This window comes from Salmo salar, chromosome 13, assembly GCF_965601325.2.
Source record: "Salmo salar chromosome 13, fSalSal1, whole genome shotgun sequence".
Lineage (NCBI taxonomy): Eukaryota > Metazoa > Chordata > Actinopteri > Salmoniformes > Salmonidae > Salmo > Salmo salar.
In genome coordinates this window covers 30,329,002-30,355,298 of record NC_138303.1, presented here as the reverse complement: position 1 = coordinate 30,355,298, position 26,297 = coordinate 30,329,002, and the positions used below count along the sequence as shown (strand labels likewise).

The window sequence follows — 26,297 nt, the reverse complement described above, 5'->3', positions numbered from 1 at the left end:
AAGATGCTGGTAACACAATTATAAACCATTGGTTATCACAGTGTATGATGTAGACTATTTAACTATGGTAATGATGTACACCTCAATTCCTCATTGGTTTGGAAATATATTGTATTGTACAATGCACACAATATGAATGTAAACATATAGCCTACAATAAAGCATTCAGCTGTCAGTAGAGTACATCATGTTGTGCAATTTAGTGTATACAACAAAAAATAAACAAATATCCACTAAAGGTAATACCTATACATATATTTTGTAAAAACAACATTCCCTTATTACATCCCTGGCAAAAGACAAAAAGACATTGGTTTCTGTTTAATAGATAGCACACGGTTTATTAGTATATTTAGCTTTGTGATGTACAGCTTGGGAGAAAAAAAAGTCACATTTAAGTTTGGAAACATTTTATCTTAGCAGTGACATCACACTTAAGAAAGCTTCATTTCAAATCCTTGGTTTTTCATTAATCAAAGTGATATGTTAGGGAAAAGACCCACCCATGCTGTTTTGCATTAAACAAACAGAAATATTTTTTTTGTATTATTTTTTCAATCTTTAAATTGCTTCACACACATAATATATATATATTATATATATATATATATTTCTAAAGAATAAAAATATTTAGCCACATGTACTGGAAAAAAAGGTATCCACTGTTTTATATCTATATATCTATATATATATATATATCTATATATCTATATATATATATCTATATATATATATCTATCTATATATATATATATATATATATATATATAAAACACAATAAATATAAAAAAGAATAATTATTTTTGATATAATTTATATGGTATCAAAGAGGGAAATGGGCCTTCAGTTAGACGTGTTAAAAAAGTGATGTCCTTTTCCTGAGGTTTTTGTCTGCAGTTGAGTTTTTCCTCACTAAATATACTAATAGTCTAGAAAACCCTTCAAAGGGCATGTCAATGGCTTATAATTCTCTGAGGAACAAATTGGTAAAGTATATTGGTAAAGTGGTCACACCAGAGCTTCAGTTCACTGTGACTCACTGGTTTGTGTGTATCAGGTCAGCTAAGGAGAGGGCATTCCTTAAGCCAAGCACACAGCTCTCCCACAACCAGTTTCTAAATATGTGTCCATGTGATATTAACCTCATTTAGACATGGTCCCATTTCCCATCAATGTACAAGGTATCAGATTAACTTCAAACAGGGTGGAGAGAAATGACCAAATGAAACAAAACAACAAAAAAGAATAGCAGAAATCTGTACATGTAAACATCACACTTCCACTGAGTCCAAAATCAGGAGGAAAATACAGTTTCACATTGGTAGTAGGTACAAATCGAAACTGAGAAAGACAATCAGCTTCTGGTACAGTAGGTAAAGAGGAAAACCTAAAACAGAACCGAGGAATCCAAAGCACCACCAAATTCTAAAATAAAACACACTATGGTGGGAAAAACTATTTGAATTTGACTGTAGCTGTACACTGCCCTGATAGAAAAATAAAAAGTTCAGCCATTTTTTTTCTCCTTTCTTGTTTTTATGTCGAGCTATACATCTGACCAAAGCAGATACTTGTTTTAAAATGTGTGTTCATTTGCGGTACCCTGACCAGCACCACACATATTTTTGCTCCTGTCTGAGTGGAACCATCTCTGTTGGGGGGGTGACATTTGTAAAGTCATTGACGTCCAATGTCAGTCGGCGCTTAAAACAGTATGATCAGGGTTAAGGGGATCACACCTTTCCCACACTCAAAACACTGCCCCTTCACTGAAGTGCTGACACTGCTGCATAGCATTCCCACGGGGAGAGATACATGCAGTAGTCTGAGAGGGGGGAGTTTCATGAAGGCCATGGCTAAGGTTGCAAACTTGGTCTGTGCTTGGTTGGCACGTTCTCTGGCATGTCAAGTCTTTTTGGCCCTAAGCAGGAGAATAATCATGTCTCCAGTCATCAACATGTTTGAAGCTAATCACAAGGTCAACAATACTAATCTTAACCGAGAGCACTCGCTCAAGCATTTGTTAGGTGTGGGTTTTGTGTTGGGCACAGAGGTCAGATCACTAAACGTGAAGCTGGTCAGGTTGGTTGTTAAATGTGTTGACATCCTTGTTTGGAATGTACAGTATAGGCATACAGAGTAACTTCACTTGAGATGTTGGTATTGTACAAAATATTATTTGATAATACCACTGACTTGCACTACAAAATATGTATAAAATAATAATAAAAATAGAAAATGTGTATCGACAGTGGGCCACTATGAGCGCTCCACCGCCGTTAAGGAGCCAGAAGTTTGAGTAAGAATGCTGTGATTATGGCTAAAATACTCCAAGATGCACTGTATACAATAGCTGCACACAGAAAGGAATGGAAATTAAACAGTGAGCAAGTTACATATTTCCAAGATTGTCTTTTGCCTATTTTTACAGTATGTTTTCTTAACGTATGTAGCTGTCTGTGAGAAACTACAGAGCAAACCCCAGAGGTGCAAACGGAGGAGGGAGGAGTATTTAGCGAGAGCTTTACTATATAATCTCTTACCACCTTCTTAGAGATACATTTCATTGTCCCTCGTCTATATAACAAATGCATAACTTTCACAATCTTCTTCTTTTTTCCACTAAACTATATAGCAGACGTTTGTGGCATGTGACAGTACAAAATTCAGCAGCGCTCAACTGGTCATTTCTAAAGAGGTAGGATCCATCCATCGCTCTGTGTTGACCTGGGGTAGTAGGGAAATACAGAGGACGGCAAAACTGTCTCTAGCAACTGCTCTGTAAGATCATAAATTACAGCACTATGTACAGTTTGGCCACAGCACTGTGTGTACTACTTGTCTGGCAATCCTTTGAAACCTCAAACCTGCAGTGGCAAAAAAGGCAGTTTTAAGACTGAAGTGAATAAGGATGAAGAGAATCCCCTTCTAAGTTCATTCTAGCCTACCCCCCCCCCCCCCCCCAACATATTCATGTACTGTACTGAGAGACTTGTAAGACCCCAGGGCATGAGCAGAGTGAAGGATGGATCCGCAGAAATGAGGGCGATACTAATAAGAAAACACATTTTGAAGCCATCAAAGTCACATTGAGAGAGAACACAGTGAGGGAGGTTTCCTCTTGACTGGTCATTTTGCATATTTCTCTTGTGTTTGTCATTTTTTTACCCACTAAGCAGATTCAATCAAGAGCTTGCTCTGAGATAAAGAGGACTTCTTGGACTTCATTTTCTACTTTCTATCTAGGCATACTATTTCCATAACATATGTAAAAAAAAAAAAGAAGGTTTTGTTAATGATTTTGTACTCATTATGGAGATCAGATTTAACATTACACATGTATGCTAGGCGGATAGATCAAGGTGTTGTTCTGTGGTTCAGAGTGTCGCCAGTGAGCCCAGTGCTCCATTCAATCTCTCACAGGGGTCATGACTAGATGGGATGCCGCTAATGTCATTAGTGACTTTTCATAGCAGGTTAGGAGAACTTATGCAGCAGGTTAAGGTTAGGAAAATAGTTAGGGTTAGCTAAAATGCAAAAATTCTCCCTGATGTGACTCGAATATCTATGTTTTGACATCACTTTGACATTAGGGGAATCCCTTCTAGACATGACCTCTCACAGGCCACAGAGCTAGTTCACCTAAATCAATGGCTTTCATTTATACAATAGAGGTGGTCGTATGTGATGCGTTGTACAACTCGCACGTTGGGCTCAGAAAGCCTCTTTTCATTAACACTATGCAGTCAAGGGCCAGGAATGTGATGATTATCAACTGCATTGCGATACTCTTCCTCTTTCCTTTAGTAGGACACACCTCGCCAGTGCAAGATGGAGCCCTGAACAAGCAGGGCCTTCGTCACAGATTTCTGTTGCTTCAGTGTGCAAAAGGGAGCAAATTACAGTGACACAACAATGAGCCCCTTCAGGCTTGCCTCTTGAAGAAACATTTAGCTTTTTTCCCCTCTCATTCTAAAAAGGTACAAATCTCACAGACTTTGGCCACACATTGTACAGTAAGATAGATAGGCCCAGATCACCCTTGTGAGTGGCTGCAAGAGAAGCACATTGATCCTTTGATGACTCCAGAGGTTCAAACTCATGAAGAAAACGACAAAGGAAAAAGTGAATGTAAAAACAACACAGCCTTATGAAAGAACAAAAAGATCAACCAGAGTGCCTAGTAGCAGAGAGAAACAACTGACTGGGATGGCATGTCGTTTTCAAAAATGAAATGTTTGTCTCTTATCCGACTCGAGTAGTTTTTGCTTCTTTTTGTTTGTGTTGTTGTCTTGAGGTGCTCTGGTTGTGCAGGAGGCTGGCGTCCTGACTTGAGGTTATAGGTCTGTGGCAAAAGTCCGGTCCATATAGCAGCAGCGTGGATTAATGGCCATCTCAAAGAGTCAATAGACAAAGAAATACAGAATTCCTCCCAGAACCAAGGTCCAGAACTAAGCTGGACGGAGCTCAGGTAAGGTCAGGGGGGAGAAGGGGATGGGGGGGGGGGGGGGGGTATAGGTCCGGAGGAGGGGGGTAGGTTAGAGAGAGGAATGCAGAACCAGACCCAGAAGAGACGGTATCATCGAGTGATGAGTGTTGACAACCAGATCGGGACAAACCAAAACCTGGAATTGATGGGGGAGCAATGAGCCACCAGGGGGGTGGAAAACATGGAGGCCTCTGGAAAAAAATCTCCAGCTACCTTCAGAGAGGTTCAGTCTCCCACAGAACATACTTCCTTGCCCCCAGTCCTTCACTTTACTGATGCTTCTAGAATCAAATATGGACTGAATATATACAGTGCACAAATAACGGGACAAACAATACTTTGTTTGGGATCAAATTTGAACTATAGTTACAATATTTTTTCTTCTTGAAATGGTTAAGACGTTGCTTCCTGCAGGTCTTTGAAAACACTGAACACATCAGGCAGTAACTGGTGAGCGTTGTATGATAATGGCACCCAGTATGAATGAAGTACTAGAACGGTTGGTAGATCTGAGGTATTTCCATGTGGAAAAGATGGCGTCTCCATAATGCATAAGTTAAAGTGTTGCTCCCGGGACATCACGGTCTTTATTACTCAATGGGTAGGTGAGGTCTGAATCAGGGGAAAGTGCTTTAGGACACAGAGAGCTTATTTACAGCGAGCGCGACAAGTTGTCTCTCGTTTTTTATTTTTTTCCCCCCCAGTCTTCTTCCTTAGCCTCTTTTCATTAACAAAGTGGTTCAGTGTCTTATAGTTAGTGCTCTCTTTCAGATCAGTCAACACCCCTTTTCAGTAGCTCGGAACGGTGCCAAACAAACGTAAATATTCTACAGGCTTAAAAAAAACACTGATTCAAATCAAAGGATTTTTCTTTGAACTAATCAGGGAGTCTCGCTTTCATTGTTATTGGGGATGGCGAAGGTTGTTTAGGGGATCTGTGTACTGCAGCACATAGAGCTTCCTGGCACACAAAAAGGATCCACTTATTTTATTCGTACACAAGGGGGCGCTCTTCTCTCATTACAGCACAACCCTTCAGTGTTCTCCAGTGCACCAGCTCCACCACTCTCTCCCCCACACTAGGTAGACTAATTTCCGACTCTCTGTGTCATCCCGCTTCTTTCCACAGAGCTGTGGGAGTGAGAGAGAGCTGTTATGATTGGGAGGGAGAGCGTTCCTTTACAGGTGGTTGAAGAGAGGGAGAAACGCTGTTCCAAAGTGGTCACAGACAGTGCTCTTTCTCTCCACGCACTAATGCCAAAACAATCAAGGGAGTTTGGATTATTAGACTAGAGGAAGGTAGCACTGTTGCATGCCTTCTTTTCCTGGCGATGAGGAGAATGTAAAGGTTGGTGGAGGAGGACGAATCACGGACGGATGGATCTGCTGAGTGCGAGAGTGGTTGGTCGGTTAGTTAGGGTTCGTGTGGGAGAGTTGGAGTGAGAGAGGGAGAAGGAGGGAGTCGGGGGGAGATGGAATTTTCATCTCAGTTCTGCTGCAGGATCAGGGTCTCCAGCTCGTCGGCCGAGCGGAGCAGGAAGGCGGCTGACTCGCGGTAGCCGGCGATGAGCTGACGCACGGCTATGATCTCCGTGGGGCTGAGCTGTGCCGAGGCCCCGCTCCCTCCGCCGCCACCGCTCCGCCCGTGGCTGTTGGAGCTGGCTGATGACGAGTTGGACACCAGGGACTTCATGCTGAGGTCAGTAGGGCCTGGGGAAAAACACACTTCAATGAAGACACCTACTGGGGGCATTTTACTACAAATGTAACTCTTAGAAATTGTAAATATGCATTCTTATCCACTTATCAACAGTAGGAAATATATTTTAGATGAGTTCCACCTGTATGTTTGTAAATGTTTGCTACGTCCAAATATGGGCATTATTTAAATATGGAATTGATTTCCCATTCTGGATATGTTTCAATACGTCTCAGTCCATTCTTAACTAGGCCAGTGCTGCTGCTACAGTACAAGCAGCATGCTTCAGGTAAGCTAAGGTATGCTGCTACAGTACAAGCAGCATGCTTCAGGTAAGCTAAGGTATGCTGCTACAGTACAGGCAGCATGCTTCAGGTAAGCTAAGGTATGCTGCTACAGTACAAGCAGCATGCTTCAGGTAAGCTAAGGTATGCTGCTACAGTACAGGCAGCATGCTTCAGGTAAGCTAAGGTATGCTGCTACAGTACAAGCAGCATGCTTCAGGTAAGCTAAGGTATGCTGCTACAGTACAGGCAGCATGCTTCAGGTAAGCTAAGGTATGCTGCTACAGTACAAGCAGCATGCTTCAGGTAAGCTAAGGTATGCTGCTACAGTACAGGCAGCATGCTTCAGGTAAGCTAAGGTATGCTGCTACAGTACAAGCAGCATGCTTCAGGTAAGCTAAGGTATGCTGCTACTCTAAGATGCCATTCGCTGGCCAATCAAAGATGTGAAGCATCCTCTCTCACCGTTGCTCTGAGCAGTGGCGGTTGTCAAGGAGACAGGGTGTTGCATGCTTGCTCCCAGGCCCCCGTAACCACGGTAACTGTAGTTGAGCCCACCGTTGATGTAGAGCTGGTCCTGGGAGTAGGCTGAGGCGGCCAGGGAGTAGGCAGAGTGGGCCAGGGAGGCTGGCTCGCGAGAACTGGGCTTGTCAAGTGCTATGTGCTCCTCCTGGGGGGAGACGAGACGAGAGAGTTCAGTCCCACTTCCAAGTATATAATATACTCAAGGTTAAGAAGAACAGACTTCGCCATTGGCTATTGGAAAACATCCACAGTACATCCACCCACCTGAGAAAATACACACACACACACACACACACACACACACACACACACACACACACACACACACACACACACACACACACACACACACACACACACACACACACACACACACACACACACACACAGAGCACTCACATGTGCCTGGTAGACATCTAGCCGCATCCTCTTGGCAGCCTTGCGTGTCTCGCTCTCGCAGGCGGCTGCCAGGATGTTCTCAGCCATGGCTGAGGTGAGATGAGGTGGGGTGGGTCGTGTCTGGCAGGGGAGAAACAATCAGCACAAATTCATCCCCACGTCAGAGCAGAGTACCCTTTTTAAGGTTGAATAATGCTTGTTATAGCCATTACTGTCTGCAGTTTGCTTAAGAATAGACAGTTATGCTTTGCTTGAATTCTTGCCAGAATAATCAACACTGAATACAGTAGTGTGTACACAGTAGGCACCATAATGTGAACATCCCAACATTGTGTGAAAATAACCCACTGACCACAGGAGGGCAATAAAGAGCCCATTGACCACAGGGGTGGCAGTAAAGAGCCCATTGACCACAGGGGTGGCAGTAAAGAGCCCATTGACCACAGGGGTGGCAGTAAAGAGCCCATTGACCACAGGGGGGCAGTAAAGAACCCATTGACCACAGGGGTGGCAGTAAAGAGCCCATTGACCACAGGGGTGGCAGTAAAGAGCCCATTGACCACAGGGGTGGCAGTAAAGAGCCCATTGACCACAGGGGGGCAGTAAAGAACCCATTGACCACAGGGGTGGCAGTAAAGAACCCATTGACCACAGGGGTGGCAGTAAAGAGCCCATTGACCACAGGGGTGGCAGTAAAGAGCCCATTGACCACAGGGGGGCAGTAAAGAACCCATTGACCACAGGGGGGCAGTAAAGAGCACATTGACCACAGGGGTGGCAGTAAAGAACCCATTGACCACAGGGGTGGCAGTAAAGAACCCATTGACCACAGGGGGGCAGTAAAGAGCACATTGACCACAGGGGTGGCAGTAAAGAACCCATTGACCACAGGGGTGGCAGTAAAGAACCCATTGACCACAGGGGTGGCAGTAAAGAGCCCATTGACCACAGGGGTGGCAGTAAAGAACCCATTGACCACAGGGGTGGCAGTAAAGAACCCATTGACCACAGGGGTGGCAGTAAAGAACCCAGTGACCACAGGGGTGGCAGTAAAGAGCCCATTGACCACAGGGGTGGCAGTAAAGAGCCCATTGACCACAGGGGTGGCAGTAAAGAACCCAGTGACCACAGGGGTGGCAGTAAAGAGCCCATTGACCACAGGGGTGGCAGTAAATAACCCATTGACCACAGGGGTGGCAGTAAAGAACCCATTGACCACAGGGGTGGCAGTAAAGAACCCAGTGACCACAGGGGGGCAGTAAAGAACCCATTGACCACAGGGGTGGCAGTAAAGAGCCCATTGACCACAGGGGTGGCAGTAAAGAACCCATTGACCACAGGGGTGGCAGTAAAGAACCCATTGACCACAGGGGTGGCAGTAAAGAACCCATTGACCACAGGGGTGGCAGTAAAGAACCCATTGACCACAGGGGGGCAGTAAAGAACCCATTGACCACAGGGGGGCAGTAAAGAGCCCATTGACCACAGGGGGCAGTAAAGAGCCCATTGACCACAGGGGGGCAGTAAAGAGCCCATTGACCACAGGGGGGCAGTAAAGAGCCCATTGACCACAGGAGGGCAATAAAGAGCCCATTGACCACAGGGGGGCAGTAAAGAGCCCATTGACCACAGGGGGGCAGTAAAGAGCATTTACAACACTAATAATACAGAACATTTTCAGATGCACCTGCTCATCACAAAAAAGTTATAGATGAAGTTGTACTAGATAGTCTCCTTCCTAACCAGACACATGAGCACTGACTACATTTTCAACAGAATATTTTACCAGGTAAGGAACAAAACAGAAGTATTATATCCTGATCGAAGAACAAATGGAGATACAAACCAGCAAAAAAAAATCAATGATGATGAATCCTATGGGAGTACTGTTGCTAGACAGAGCCCAGACATCGTCTATACATGGGGGATGGAGGGGGAGAGGGCAAATGGCTACCAGACCAGCCACACACAGGACCATGAGGGAGGGAGGGATGAGAGAGAGAGGCTAGATAGGTATGGTACATCTAGACCCGCCACACACAGAATGAGGAATGAGAGAGAGACAGAGATGGAGGGATGAAAGAGTAGGAATGAGAGACAGAGATGGAGGGATGAAAGAGAGTAGGAATGAGAGAGAGATGGAGGGATGAAAGAGAGTAGGAATGAGAGACAGAGATGGAGGGATGAAAGAGAGTAGGAATGAGAGAGAGAGATGGAGGGATGAAAGAGAGTAGGAATGAGAGAGACAGATGGAGGGATGAAAGAGTAAGAATGAGAGAGAGACAGAGATGGAGGGATGAAAGAGTAGGAATGAGAGAGAGACAGAGATGGAGGGATGAAAGACAGTAGGAATGAGAGAGACAGAGATGGAGGGCTGAAAGAGAGTAGGAATGAGAGACAGAGATGGAGGGATGAAAGAGAGTAGGAATGAGAGAGAGACAGATGGAGGGATGAAAGGGAGTAGGAATGAGAGAGACAGAGATGGAGGGATGAAAGAGTAAGAATGAGAGAGAGACAGAGATGGAGGGATGAAAGAGTAGGAATGAGAGAGAGACAGAGATGGAGGGATGAAAGACAGTAGGAATGAGAGAGACAGAGATGGAGGGATGAAAGAGAGTAGGAATGAGAGAGACAGATGGAGGGATGAAAGGGAGTAGGAATGAGAGAGACAGAGATGGAGGGATGAAAGAGAGTAGGAATGAGAGAGAGACAGATGGAGGGATGAAAGGGAGTAGGAATGAGAGAGAGAGATGAAGGGATGAAAGAATAGGAATGAGAGAGAGACAGAGATGGAGGGATGAAAGAGAGTAGGAATGAGAGACAGAGATGGAGGGATGAAAGGGAGTAGGAATGAGAGACAGAGATGGAGGGATGAAAAACAGTAGGAATGAGAGACAGAGATGGAGGGATGAAAGAGAGTAGGAATGAGAGACAGAGATGGAGGGATGAAAGAGAGTAGGAATGAGAGACAGAGATGGAGGGATGAAAGGGAGTAGGAATGAGAGACAGAGATGGAGGGATGAAAGGGAGTAGGAATGAGAGACAGAGATGGAGGGATGAAAAACAGTAGGAATGAGAGACAGAGATGGAGGGATGAAAGAGAGTAGGAATGAGAGACAGAGATGGAGGGATGAAAGGGAGTAGGAATGAGAGACAGAGATGGAGGGATGAAAGGGAGTAGGAATGAGAGACAGAGATGGAGGGATGAAAAACAGTAGGAATGAGAGACAGAGATGGAGGGATGAAAGGGAGTAGGAATGAGAGACAGAGATGGAGGGATGAAAGGGAGTAGGAATGAGAGACAGAGATGGAGGGATGAAAGGGAGTAGGAATGAGAGACAGAGATGGAGGGATGAAAGGGAGTAGGAATGAGAGACAGAGATGGAGGGATGAAAGGGAGTAGGAATGAGAGACAGAGATGGAGGGATGAAAGGGAGTAGGAATGAGAGACAGAGATGGAGGGATGAAAAACAGTAGGAATGAGAGACAGAGATGGAGGGATGAAAGAGAGTAGGAATGAGAGACAGAGATGGAGGGATGAAAGGGAGTAGGAATGAGAGACAGAGATGGAGGGATGAAAAACAGTAGGAATGAGAGACAGAGATGGAGGGATGAAAGAGAGTAGGAATGAGAGACAGAGATGGAGGGATGAAAGAGAGTAGGAATGAGAGACAGAGATGGAGGGATGAAAGGGAGTAGGAATGAGAGACAGAGATGGAGGGATGAAAGGGAGTAGGAATGAGAGACAGAGATGGAGGGATGAAAAACAGTAGGAATGAGAGACAGAGATGGAGGGATGAAAGAGAGTAGGAATGAGAGACAGAGATGGAGGGATGAAAGGGAGTAGGAATGAGAGACAGAGATGGAGGGATGAAAAACAGTAGGAATGAGAGACAGAGATGGAGGGATGAAAAACAGTAGGAATGAGAGACAGAGATGGAGGGATGAAAGAGAGTAGGAATGAGAGACAGAGATGGAGGGATGAAAGGGAGTAGGAATGAGAGACAGAGATGGAGGGATGAAAGGGAGTAGGAATGAGAGACAGAGATGGAGGGATGAAAAACAATAGGAATGAGAGACAGAGATGGAGGGATGAAAGGGAGTAGGAATGAGAGACAGAGATGGAGGGATGAAAGGGAGTAGGAATGAGAGACAGAGATGGAGGGATGAAAGGGAGTAGGAATGAGAGACAGAGATGGAGGGATGAAAGGGAGTAGGAATGAGAGACAGAGATGGAGGGATGAAAGGGAGTAGGAATGAGAGACAGAGATGGAGGGATGAAAGGGAGTAGGAATGAGAGACAGAGATGGAGGGATGAAAAACAGTAGGAATGAGAGACAGAGATGGAGGGATGAAAGAGAGTAGGAATGAGAGACAGAGATGGAGGGATGAAAGGGAGTAGGAATGAGAGACAGAGATGGAGGGATGAAAAACAGTAGGAATGAGAGACAGAGATGGAGGGATGAAAGAGAGTAGGAATGAGAGACAGAGATGGAGGGATGAAAGAGAGTAGGAATGAGAGACAGAGATGGAGGGATGAAAGGGAGTAGGAATGAGAGACAGAGATGGAGGGATGAAAGGGAGTAGGAATGAGAGACAGAGATGGAGGGATGAAAAACAGTAGGAATGAGAGACAGAGATGGAGGGATGAAAGAGAGTAGGAATGAGAGACAGAGATGGAGGGATGAAAGGGAGTAGGAATGAGAGACAGAGATGGAGGGATGAAAAACAGTAGGAATGAGAGACAGAGATGGAGGGATGAAAGGGAGTAGGAATGAGAGACAGAGATGGAGGGATGAAAGGGAGTAGGAATGAGAGACAGAGATGGAGGGATGAAAGGGAGTAGGAATGAGAGACAGAGATGGAGGGATGAAAGGGAGTAGGAATGAGAGACAGAGATGGAGGGATGAAAGGGAGTAGGAATGAGAGACAGAGATGGAGGGATGAAAGGGAGTAGGAATGAGAGACAGAGATGGAGGGATGAAAGGGAGTAGGAATGAGAGACAGAGATGGAGGGATGAAAGGGAGTAGGAATGAGAGACAGAGATGGAGGGATGAAAGGGAGTAGGAATGAGAGACAGAGATGGAGGGATGAAAGGGAGTAGGAATGAGAGACAGAGATGGAGGGATGAAAGGGAGTAGGAATGAGAGACAGAGATGGAGGGATGAAAGGGAGTAGGAATGAGAGAGGAGGTATGATAGATGTGCTACGTACCTCCATGCCGTTCTTCTTCATTCGGCGGCAGGATTTGAGGTAGGTGCGGATGCGCTTGCGAGCGCGCAGCTCGAACTCTGGGAACTGGCGGCTACACGACTCGATGATGGCCTGGATCTTCTCCTTGGGCTGCTTTGAGATGGGCACCATGCGGTCCAGGTTCTCGTCCACAAACAGACGCACAAACATCTAAAAAGAAGATTACAAAAATCCTGTAGAAAAAAAGGTGTGTGTCTGCTCTGCTGCTTCCAGTGTTCCTGAGGTGAAGGTCATGTAAAGGTCAGAGGAGCTCTTACGTTGAAGGCCTTTAGTCTCTCGGGGTCCATGCCCTCCGTGTCGTTGATCTTGTCACTGTCGTCGTGATCATCATCGTCATCGTCGTCTGCCACCGCCACGCCTCTGGTCACGGTCAGGTCCTCGGCACATGTCTCCATCTTCAATGAGTCGTAGCTTCCTGAGCTGTACTGAGGAGACTGTCACACATACACATCAAAACACACACACAGGTGCACACACACCACACACACAGACACACACACACACAGACACACACACACAGAATAAGCACAGACAAAGAAAGAACAGACACAAAGCCGGGGTAAGGTTTTCACTCAGTCTATATGCTAGGTGACATTGAAAGCACCTGGTACAATCTCAATGGTGAGGAACACTGATGACAGTGAGACACAAAACACTGCTAGATGTTGTTGTGGCTAAACAGTTCTATTTGTCTGATCCTTCCAATGCGGTAAATAAGATGCTTTCAAGGAAAACACCGCATTGTCAGAGCATGATGAAGTGTGTGTCTCATTGAATAGCCAGAGAGCAGGAAAGAAGAACCTTTCATCCCCTCTCTGCTTTCATACTGTCCTCCACTGACTCCTGTACAACAACACTACTTCTCCTGGCACAGCAACTCTCACTGCTCTCATGCACATTGTCTTGCTGGTTTTCTGTCAAGACTGGTGTCTTGGATTACGAACTGAGAACGTTCTCAAAATGGCGTCTATTCATTATCCATCCACAGGAAATGAATAAGTAATTGCAGTTTGGCGAGATCTCAATGGAAACTTTACAGCTTTGTGCAATGCCCTGGCAAAGAACCTCACCTTCTTGTGCAGACCTCACCCTTCATAGTTGGTCATAGCAAGACAGTAGTCATCTATAACAATGGCACACTGAGCTGTTACTCACACTGTCCTGGTGGGCTCATTGCTCAACATTATCACTTTGTGTGTAATGTATCACCATTAGGCCTGGGGTCAAATACTACTTGAAAGCTTTCAAATACTTTTACAGTTTGTTTAAGTCTGCCTGGAGTGCCAGATGGGCGAGGCTTGTAGTTTTGCATCCTATTCTATTGGTTCATTGCACCAGGGAAACTCAATCAATCTCAGCTAACGTATTTCAAATATTTTCAGACACAGGTCTGGGCAGAAGACCCCACCTTGCTGCCATAGTCCCTGATCGAGTCTCTGTCCAGGCGCAGCTCAGCGGCATGGGCGAGAGGCTTGATGGGGTATTTCCTGCGCAGCTCGTCTGGGGGGTCGAGCTGGAAGGGGCCCATCAGGGCAGACCCAGGCAGCCTGGTCTCACTCAGGTTGACTGGAGCCTGTTGGTCCTCGGACGATGAGGACGAGGAGGTGGTGCTGAAGTCCAGCGGGGCCGGGGGCCTGTTGCCGTTTACCACCTTCCTGTAGGGGGTTCCCCCCATGCACATCTCAGACCCCGGGGCAGCCCCACCAGCAGACGGAAGGGTCATGGTGTGCATTCCGTTCCCGCTGCCGCTCTCCGAGGATGAGTCATCTGTGGAAACACAGGGACGGATACCAGTTAGACTGGTAGAATCATCATCAGAACACCACACTGGAAACACACAGGGACTGACACCAGTTAGACTGGTAGAATCATCATCAGAACACCACACTGGAAACACACAGGGACTGACACCAGTTAGACTGGTAGAATCATCATCAGAACACCACACTGGAAACACACAGGGACTGACACCAGTTAGACTGGTAGAATCATCATCAGAACACCACACTGGAAACACACAGGGACTGGCACCAGTTAGACTGGTAGAATCATCATCAGAACACCACACTGGAAACACACAGGGACTGACACCAGTTAGACTGGTAGAATCATCATCAGAACACCACACTGGAAACACACAGGGACTGACACCAGTTAGACTGGTAGAATCATCATCAGAACACCACACTGGAAACACACAGGGACTGACACCAGTTAGACTGGTAGAATCATCATCAGAACACCACACTGGAAACACACAGGGACTGACACCAGTTAGACTGGTAGAATCATCATCAGAACACCATACTGGAAACACACAGGGACTGACACCAGTTAGACTGGTAGAATCATCATCAGAACACCACACTGGAAACACACAGGGACTGACACCAGTTAGACTGGTAGAATCATCATCAGAACACCACACTGGAAACACACAGGGACTGACACCAGTTAGACTGGTAGAATCATCATCAGAACACCACACTGGAAACACACAGGGACTGACACCAGTTAGACTGGTAGAATCATCATCAGAACACCACACTGGAAACACACAGGGACTGACACCAGTTAGACTGGTAGAATCATCATCAGAACACCACACTGGAAACACACAGGGACTGACACCAGTTAGACTGGTAGAATCATCATCAGAACACCACACTGGAAACACACAGGGACTGACACCAGTTAGACTGGTAGAATCATCATCAGAACACCACACTGGAAACACACAGGGACTGACACCAGTTAGACTGGTAGAATATCATCAGAACACCACACTGGAAACACACAGGGACTGACACCAGTTAGACTGGTAGAATCATCATCAGAACACCACACTGGAAACACACAGGGACTGACACCAGTTAGACTGGTAGAATCATCATCAGAACACCACACTGGAAACACACAGGGACTGACACCAGTTAGACTGGTAGAATCATCATCAGAACACCACACTGGAAACACACAGGGACTGACACCAGTTAGACTGGTAGAATCATCATCAGAACACCACACTGGAAACACACAGGGACTGACACCAGTTAGACTGGTAGAATCATCATCAGAACACCACACTGGAAACACACAGGGACTGACACCAGTTAGACTGGTAGAATCATCATCAGAACACCACACTGGAAACACACAGGGACTGACACCAGTTAGACTGGTAGAATCATCATCAGAACACCACACTGGAAACACACAGGGACTGACACCAGTTAGACTGGTAGAATCATCATCAGAACACCACACTGGAAACACACAGGGACTGACACCAGTTAGACTGGTAGAATCATCATCAGAACACCACACTGGAAACACACAGGGACTGACACCAGTTAGACTGGTAGAATCATCATCAGAACACCACACTGGAAACACACAGGGACTGACACCAGTTAGACTGGTAGAATCATCATCAGAACACCACACTGGAAACACACAGGGACTGACACCAGTTAGACTGGTAGAATCATCATCAGAACACCACACTGGAAACACACAGGGACTGACACCAGTTAGACTGGTAGAATCATCATCAGAACACCACACTGGAAACACACAGGGACTGACACCAGTTAGACTGGTAGAATCATCATCAGAACACCACACTGGAAACACACAGGGACTGACACCAGTTAGACTGGTAGAATCATCATCAGAACACCACACTGGAAACACACAGGGACTGACACCAGTTAGACTGGTAGAATCATCATCAGAACACCACACTGGAAACACACAGGGACTGACACCAGTTAGACTGGTAGAATCATCATCAGAACACCACACTGGAAACACACAGGGACTGACACCAGTTAGACTGGTAGAATCATCATCAGAACACCACACTGGAAACACACAGGGACTGACACCAGTTAGACTGGTAGAATCATCAGAACACCACACTGGAAACACACAGGGACTGACACCAGTTAGACTGGTAGAATCATCATCAGAACACCACACTGGAAACACACAGGGACTGACACCAGTTAGACTGGTAGAATCATCAGAACACCACACTGGAAACACACAGGGACTGACACCAGTTAGACTGGTAGAATCATCATCAGAACACCACACTGGAAACACACAGGGACTGACACCAGTTAGACTGGTAGAATCATCATCAGAACACCACACTGGAAACACACAGGGACTGACACCAGTTAGACTGGTAGAATCATCATCAGAACACCACACTGGAAACACACAGGGACTGACACCAGTTAGACTGGTAGAATCATCATCAGAACACCACACTGGAAACACACAGGGACTGACACCAGTTAGACTGGTAGAATCATCATCAGAACACCACACTGGAAACACACAGGGACTGACACCAGTTAGACTGGTAGAATCATCATCAGAACACCACACTGGAAACACACAGGGACTGACACCAGTTAGACTGGTAGAATCATCAGAACACCACACTGGAAACACACAGGGACTGACACCAGTTAGACTGGTAGAATCATCATCAGAACACCACACTGGAAACACACAGGGACTGACACCAGTTAGACTGGTAGAATCATCATCAGAACACCACACTGGAAACACACAGGGACTGACACCAGTTAGACTGGTAGAATCATCATCAGAACACCACACTGGAAACACACAGGGACTGACACCAGTTAGACTGGTAGAATCATCATCAGAACACCACACTGGAAACACACAGGGACTGACACCAGTTAGACTGGTAGAATCATCATCAGAACACCACACTGGAAACACACAGGGACTGACACCAGTTAGACTGGTAGAATCATCATCAGAACACCACACTGGAAACACACAGGGACTGACACCAGTTAGACTGGTAGAATCATCATCAGAACACCACACTGGAAACACACAGGGACTGACACCAGTTAGACTGGTAGAATCATCATCAGAACACCACACTGGAAACACACAGGGACTGACACCAGTTAGACTGGTAGAATCATCATCAGAACACCACACTGGAAACACACAGGGACTGACACCAGTTAGACTGGTAGAATCATCATCAGAACACCACACTGGAAACACACAGGGACTGACACCAGTTAGACTGGTAGAATCATCATCAGAACACCACACTGGAAACACACAGGGACTGACACCAGTTAGACTGGTAGAATCATCATCAGAACACCACACTGGAAACACACAGGGACTGACACCAGTTAGACTGGTAGAATCATCATCAGAACACCACACTGGAAACACACAGGGACTGACACCAGTTAGACTGGTAGAATCATCATCAGAACACCACACTGGAAACACACAGGGACTGACACCAGTTAGACTGGTAGAATCATCATCAGAACACCACACTGGAAACACACAGGGACTGACACCAGTTAGACTGGTAGAATCATCATCAGAACACCACACTGGAAACACACAGGGACTGACACCAGTTAGACTGGTAGAATCATCATCAGAACACCACACTGGAAACACACAGGGACTGACACCAGTTAGACTGGTAGAATCATCATCAGAACACCACACTGGAAACACACAGGGACTGACACCAGTTAGACTGGTAGAATCATCAGAACACCACACTGGAAACACACAGGGACTGACACCAGTTAGACTGGTAGAATCATCATCAGAACACCACACTGGAAACACACAGGGACTGACACCAGTTAGACTGGTAGAATCATCATCAGAACACCACACTGGAAACACACAGGGACTGACACCAGTTAGACTGGTAGAATCATCATCAGAACACCACACTGGAAACACACAGGGACTGACACCAGTTAGACTGGTAGAATCATCATCAGAACACCACACTGGAAACACACAGGGACTGACACCAGTTAGACTGGTAGAATCATCATCAGAACACCACACTGGAAACACACAGGGACTGACACCAGTTAGACTGGTAGAATCATCATCAGAACACCACACTGGAAACACACAGGGACTGACACCAGTTAGACTGGTAGAATCATCATCAGAACACCACACTGGAAACACACAGGGACTGACACCAGTTAGACTGGTAGAATCATCATCAGAACACCACACTGGAAACACACAGGGACTGACACCAGTTAGACTGGTAGAATCATCATCAGAACACCACACTGGAAACACACAGGGACTGACACCAGTTAGACTGGTAGAATCATCATCAGAACACCACACTGGAAACACACAGGGACTGACACCAGTTAGACTGGTAGAATCATCATCAGAACACCACACTGGAAACACACAGGGACTGACACCAGTTAGACTGGTAGAATCATCATCAGAACACCACACTGGAAACACACAGGGACTGACACCAGTTAGACTGGTAGAATCATCATCAGAACACCACACTGGAAACACACAGGGACTGACACCAGTTAGACTGGTAGAATCATCATCAGAACACCACACTGGAAACACACAGGGACTGACACCAGTTAGACTGGTAGAATCATCATCAGAACACCACACTGGAAACACACAGGGACTGACACCAGTTAGACTGGTAGAATCATCATCAGAACACCACACTGGAAACACACAGGGACTGACACCAGTTAGACTGGTAGAATCATCATCAGAACACCACACTGGAAACACACAGGGACTGACACCAGTTAGACTGGTAGAATCATCATCAGAACACCACACTGGAAACACACAGGGACTGACACCAGTTAGACTGGTAGAATCATCATCAGAACACCACACTGGAAACACACAGGGACTGACACCAGTTAGACTGGTAGAATCATCATCAGAACACCACACTGGAAACACACAGGGACTGACACCAGTTAGACTGGTAGAATCATCATCAGAACACCACACTGGAAACACACAGGGACTGACACCAGTTAGACTGGTAGAATCATCATCAGAACACCACACTGGAAACACACAGGGACTGACACCAGTTAGACTGGTAGAATCATCATCAGAACACCACACTGGAAACACACAGGGACTGACACCAGTTAGACTGGTAGAATCATCATCAGAACACCACACTGGAAACACACAGGGACTGACACCAGTTAGACTGGTAGAATCATCATCAGAACACCACACTGGAAACACACAGGGACTGACACCAGTTAGACTGGTAGAATCATCAGAACACCACACTGGAAACACACAGGGACTGACACCAGTTAGACTGGTAGAATCATCATCAGAACACCACACTGGAAACACACAGGGACTGACACCAGTTAGACTGGTAGAATCATCATCAGAACACCACACTGGAAACACACAGGGACTGACACCAGTTAGACTGGTAGAATCATCATCAGAACACCACACTGGAAACACACAGGGACTGACACCAGTTAGACTGGTAGAATCATCATCAGAACACCACACTGGAAACACACAGGGACTGACACCAGTTAGACTGGTAGAATCATCATCAGAACACCACACTGGAAACACACAGGGACTGACACCAGTTAGACTGGTAGAATCATCATCAGAACACCACACTGGAAACACACAGGGACTGACACCAGTTAGACTGGTAGAATCATCATCAGAACACCACACTGGAAACACACAGGGACTGACACCAGTTAGACTGGTAGAATCATCATCAGAACACCACACTGGAAACACACAGGGACTGACACCAGTTAGACTGGTAGAATCATCATCAGAACACCACACTGGAAACACACAGGGACTGACACCAGTTAGACTGGTAGAATCATCATCAGAACACCACACTGGAAACACACAGGGACTGACACCAGTTAGACTGGTAGAATCATCAGAACACCACACTGGAAACACACAGGGACTGACACCAGTTAGACTGGTAGAATCATCATCAGAACACCACACTGGAAACACACAGGGACTGACACCAGTTAGACTGGTAGAATCATCATCAGAACACCACACTGGAAACACACAGGGACTGACACCAGTTAGACTGGTAGAATCATCATCAGAACACCACACTGGAAACACACAGGGACTGACACCAGTTAGACTGGTAGAATCATCAGAACACCACACTGGAAACACACAGGGACTGACACCAGTTAGACTGGTAGAATCATCATCAGAACACCACACTGGAAACACACAGGGACTGACACCAGTTAGACTGGTAGAATCATCATCAGAACACCACACTGGAAACACACAGGGACTGACACCAGTTAGACTGGTAGAATCATCATCAGAACACCATACTGGAAACACACAGGGACTGACACCAGTTAGACTGGTAGAATCATCATCAGAACACCACACTGGAAACACACAGGGACTGACACCAGTTAGACTGGTAGAATCATCAGAACACCACACTGGAAACACACAGGGACTGACACCAGTTAGACTGGTAGAATCATCATCAGAACACCACACTGGAAACACACAGGGACTGACACCAGTTAGACTGGTAGAATCATCAGAACACCACACTGGAAACACACAGGGACTGACACCAGTTAGACTGGTAGAATCATCATCAGAACACCACACTGGAAACACACAGGGACTGACACCAGTTAGACTGGTAGAATCATCATCAGAACACCACACTGGAAACACACAGGGACTGACACCAGTTAGACTGGTAGAATCATCATCAGAACACCACACTGGAAACACACAGGGACTGACACCAGTTAGACTGGTAGAATCATCATCAGAACACCACACTGGAAACACACAGGGACTGACACCAGTTAGACTGGTAGAATCATCATCAGAACACCACACTGGAAACACACAGGGACTGACACCAGTTAGACTGGTAGAATCATCATCAGAACACCACACTGGAAACACACAGGGACTGACACCAGTTAGACTGGTAGAATCATCATCAGAACACCACACTGGAAACACACAGGGACTGACACCAGTTAGACTGGTAGAATCATCATCAGAACACCACACTGGAAACACACAGGGACTGACACCAGTTAGACTGGTAGAATCATCATCAGAACACCACACTGGAAACACACAGGGACTGACACCAGTTAGACTGGTAGAATCATCATCAGAACACCACACTGGAAACACACAGGGACTGACACCAGTTAGACTGGTAGAATCATCATCAGAACACCATACTGGAAACACACAGGGACTGACACCAGTTAGACTGGTAGAATCATCATCAGAACACCACACTGGAAACACACAGGGACTGACACCAGTTAGACTGGTAGAATCATCATCAGAACACCACACTGGAAACACACAGGGACTGACACCAGTTAGACTGGTAGAATCATCATCAGAACACCACACTGGAAACACACAGGGACTGACACCAGTTAGACTGGTAGAATCATCATCAGAACACCACACTGGAAACACACAGGGACTGACACCAGTTAGACTGGTAGAATCATCATCAGAACACCACACTGGAAACACACAGGGACTGACACCAGTTAGACTGGTAGAATCATCAGAACACCACACTGGAAACACACAGGGACTGACACCAGTTAGACTGGTAGAATCATCAGAACACCACACTGGAAACACACAGGGACTGACACCAGTTAGACTGGTAGAATCATCATCAGAACACCACACTGGAAACACACAGGGACTGACACCAGTTAGACTGGTAGAATCATCATCAGAACACCACACTGGAAACACACAGGGACTGACACCAGTTAGACTGGTAGAATCATCATCAGAACACCACACTGGAAACACACAGGGACTGACACCAGTTAGACTGGTAGAATCATCATCAGAACACCACACTGGAAACACACAGGGACTGACACCAGTTAGACTGGTAGAATCATCATCAGAACACCACACTGGAAACACACAGGGACTGACACCAGTTAGACTGGTAGAATCATCATCAGAACACCACACTGGAAACACACAGGGACTGACACCAGTTAGACTGGTAGAATCATCATCAGAACACCACACTGGAAACACACAGGGACTGACACCAGTTAGACTGGTAGAATCATCAGAACACCATACTGGAAACACACAGGGACTGACACCAGTTAGACTGGTAGAATCATCATCAGAACACCACACTGGAAACACACAGGGACTGACACCAGTTAGACTGGTAGAATCATCATCAGAACACCACACTGGAAACACACAGGGACTGACACCAGTTAGACTGGTAGAATCATCATCAGAACACCACACTGGAAACACACAGGGACTGACACCAGTTAGACTGGTAGAATCATCATCAGAACACCACACTGGAAACACACAGGGACTGACACCAGTTAGACTGGTAGAATCATCATCAGAACACCACACTGGAAACACACAGGGACTGACACCAGTTAGACTGGTAGAATCATCATCAGAACACCACACTGGAAACACACAGGGACTGACACCAGTTAGACTGGTAGAATCATCAGAACACCACACTGGAAACACACAGGGACTGACACCAGTTAGACTGGTAGAATCATCATCAGAACACCACACTGGAAACACACAGGGACTGACACCAGTTAGACTGGTAGAATCATCATCAGAACACCACACTGGAAACACACAGGGACTGACACCAGTTAGACTGGTAGAATCATCAGAACACCACACTGGAAACACACAGGGACTGACACCAGTTAGACTGGTAGAATCATCATCAGAACACCACACTGGAAACACACAGGGACTGACACCAGTTAGACTGGTAGAATCATCATCAGAACACCACACTGGAAACACACAGGGACTGACACCAGTTAGACTGGTAGAATCATCATCAGAACACCACACTGGAAACACACAGGGACTGACACCAGTTAGACTGGTAGAATCATCATCAGAACACCACACTGGAAACACACAGGGACTGACACCAGTTAGACTGGTAGAATCATCATCAGAACACCACACTGGAAACACACAGGGACTGACACCAGTTAGACTGGTAGAATCATCATCAGAACACCACACTGGAAACACACAGGGACTGACACCAGTTAGACTGGTAGAATCATCATCAGAACACCACACTGGAAACACACAGGGACTGACACCAGTTAGACTGGTAGAATCATCATCAGAACACCACACTGGAAACACACAGGGACTGACACCAGTTAGACTGGTAGAATCATCATCAGAACACCACACTGGAAACACACAGGGACTGACACCAGTTAGACTGGTAGAATCATCATCAGAACACCACACTGGAAACACACAGGGACTGACACCAGTTAGACTGGTAGAATCATCATCAGAACACCACACTGGAAACACACAGGGACTGACACCAGTTAGACTGGTAGAATCATCATCAGAACACCACACTGGAAACACACAGGGACTGACACCAGTTAGACTGGTAGAATCATCAGAACACCACACTGGAAACACACAGGGACTGACACCAGTTAGACTGGTAGAATCATCATCAGAACACCACACTGGAAACACACAGGGACTGACACCAGTTAGACTGGTAGAATCATCATCAGAACACCACACTGGAAACACACAGGGACTGACACCAGTTAGACTGGTAGAATCATCATCAGAACACCACACTGGAAACACACAGGGACTGACACCAGTTAGACTGGTAGAATCATCATCAGAACACCACACTGGAAACACACAGGGACTGACACCAGTTAGACTGGTAGAATCATCATCAGAACACCACACTGGAAACACACAGGGACTGACACCAGTTAGACTGGTAGAATCATCATCAGAACACCACACTGGAAACACACAGGGACTGACACCAGTTAGACTGGTAGAATCATCATCAGAACACCACACTGGAAACACACAGGGACTGACACCAGTTAGACTGGTAGAATCATCAGAACACCACACTGGAAACACACAGGGACTGACACCAGTTAGACTGGTAGAATCATCATCAGAACACCACACTGGAAACACACAGGGACTGACACCAGTTAGACTGGTAGAATCATCAGAACACCACACTGGAAACACACAGGGACTGACACCAGTTAGACTGGTAGAATCATCATCAGAACACCACACTGGAAACACACAGGGACTGACACCAGTTAGACTGGTAGAATCATCATCAGAACACCACACTGGAAACACACAGGGACTGACACCAGTTAGACTGGTAGAATCATCATCAGAACACCACACTGGAAACACACAGGGACTGACACCAGTTAGACTGGTAGAATCATCAGAACACCACACTGGAAACACACAGGGACTGACACCAGTTAGACTGGTAGAATCATCATCAGAACACCACACTGGAAACACACAGGGACTGACACCAGTTAGACTGGTAGAATCATCATCAGAACACCACACTGGAAACACACAGGGACTGACACCAGTTAGACTGGTAGAATCATCATCAGAACACCACACTGGAAACACACAGGGACTGACACCAGTTAGACTGGTAGAATCATCATCAGAACACCACACTGGAAACACACAGGGACTGACACCAGTTAGACTGGTAGAATCATCATCAGAACACCACACTGGAAACACACAGGGACTGACACCAGTTAGACTGGTAGAATCATCATCAGAACACCACACTGGAAACACACAGGGACTGACACCAGTTAGACTGGTAGAATCATCATCAGAACACCACACTGGAAACACACAGGGACTGACACCAGTTAGACTGGTAGAATCATCATCAGAACACCACACTGGAAACACACAGGGACTGACACCAGTTAGACTGGTAGAATCATCATCAGAACACCACACTGGAAACACACAGGGACTGACACCAGTTAGACTGGTAGAATAATCATCAGACAACACCAGCTCCAGACATTTTTAGAGGGAGGGGAAATATGTGTAGCCTACATCACACCTTGAGTATGAATCCCAGCCTCTACCCAGCCAAGGCCTCAGTGTGTCAGTACCGTCAATTAGCAGTAGAGAGAGCTGTTGTAGTCAGTATGAATGGCCATGGAAGGATGCCCATGGAAGGATGCGCATGGAACACTCAGTGTGGTGGCTATATAGTGCACTCAGTAGTGTTACAGCCATGGTGCAGCAGGCAGGCAGAGAGACAGGCAGAGAGACAGGCAGAGAGACAGGCAGCGAGACAGGCAGAGAGACAGGCAGAGACGTGTGCTATGGTGCTGTGAGTTAGTTCATTAAAGCCATTCAAGCAGGACCACGGCTAGGCAGCCAGTGATACTTATTCATGAAAGCAGGGCACTCTGAGTTAGAGAGCAGAGAGAGGGAAGCACAGGGAGGACAGCACCGCCACCTCCCCTGTACCCCAGTCACACGCTGTAGGCTACACCGTACAACATGGCACACCATAGAACCAGGCAAACTAACACCAAGTCTGGCCACCCATGAGCTCAGCTCGTCTACTTGTCTCTACACACACACACCCCTCCCCTCCTCTCTCCCCACCAGAGAAAGTGGTGCCCTCCCATCCATCAGCCTGTGGCGAGCAGCTAGCTTCTTAACTCAACCAGCGGCAGCTCCTAAATAAGTGATTGTTTAGTGCATGGCTCTGCCACTGAACCACACTGATGGATGGCTGTGTGTTTTTGTTTTCCACAGTCCTTCTTGTCCCTGTCAAACACGCACACACACACACACACACACACACACACACACACACACACACACACACAC

General features: G+C 46.3%; 1 protein-coding gene across 4 annotated transcripts in view; it reads right to left on the bottom strand.

Moving 5' to 3' along the window:
* Positions 1-86: 86 nt before the first annotated feature.
* LOC106566803 (nucleolar protein 4-like) overlaps positions 87-26,297 on the bottom strand; it is a 182,728-nt gene continuing 156,517 nt past the window's right edge. For 3 of the 4 annotated variants that reach the window (XM_014135217.3, XM_082959950.1, XM_082959951.1), the window contains 6 exons: positions 14,059-14,417; positions 12,908-13,084; positions 12,612-12,800; positions 7,397-7,516; positions 6,938-7,142; positions 87-6,199 (listed from right to left, as the gene is read on the bottom strand). In XM_014135217.3, coding sequence (XP_013990692.3) covers positions 5,976-6,199; positions 6,938-7,142; positions 7,397-7,516; positions 12,612-12,800; positions 12,908-13,084; positions 14,059-14,417 — 1,274 coding nt within the window. In that variant the 3' untranslated portion in view covers positions 87-5,975. The remainder of the gene's footprint in view (positions 6,200-6,937; positions 7,143-7,396; positions 7,517-12,611; positions 12,801-12,907; positions 13,085-14,058; positions 14,418-26,297) is intronic. The other variant, XM_014135218.3, reaches the window with a different exon arrangement.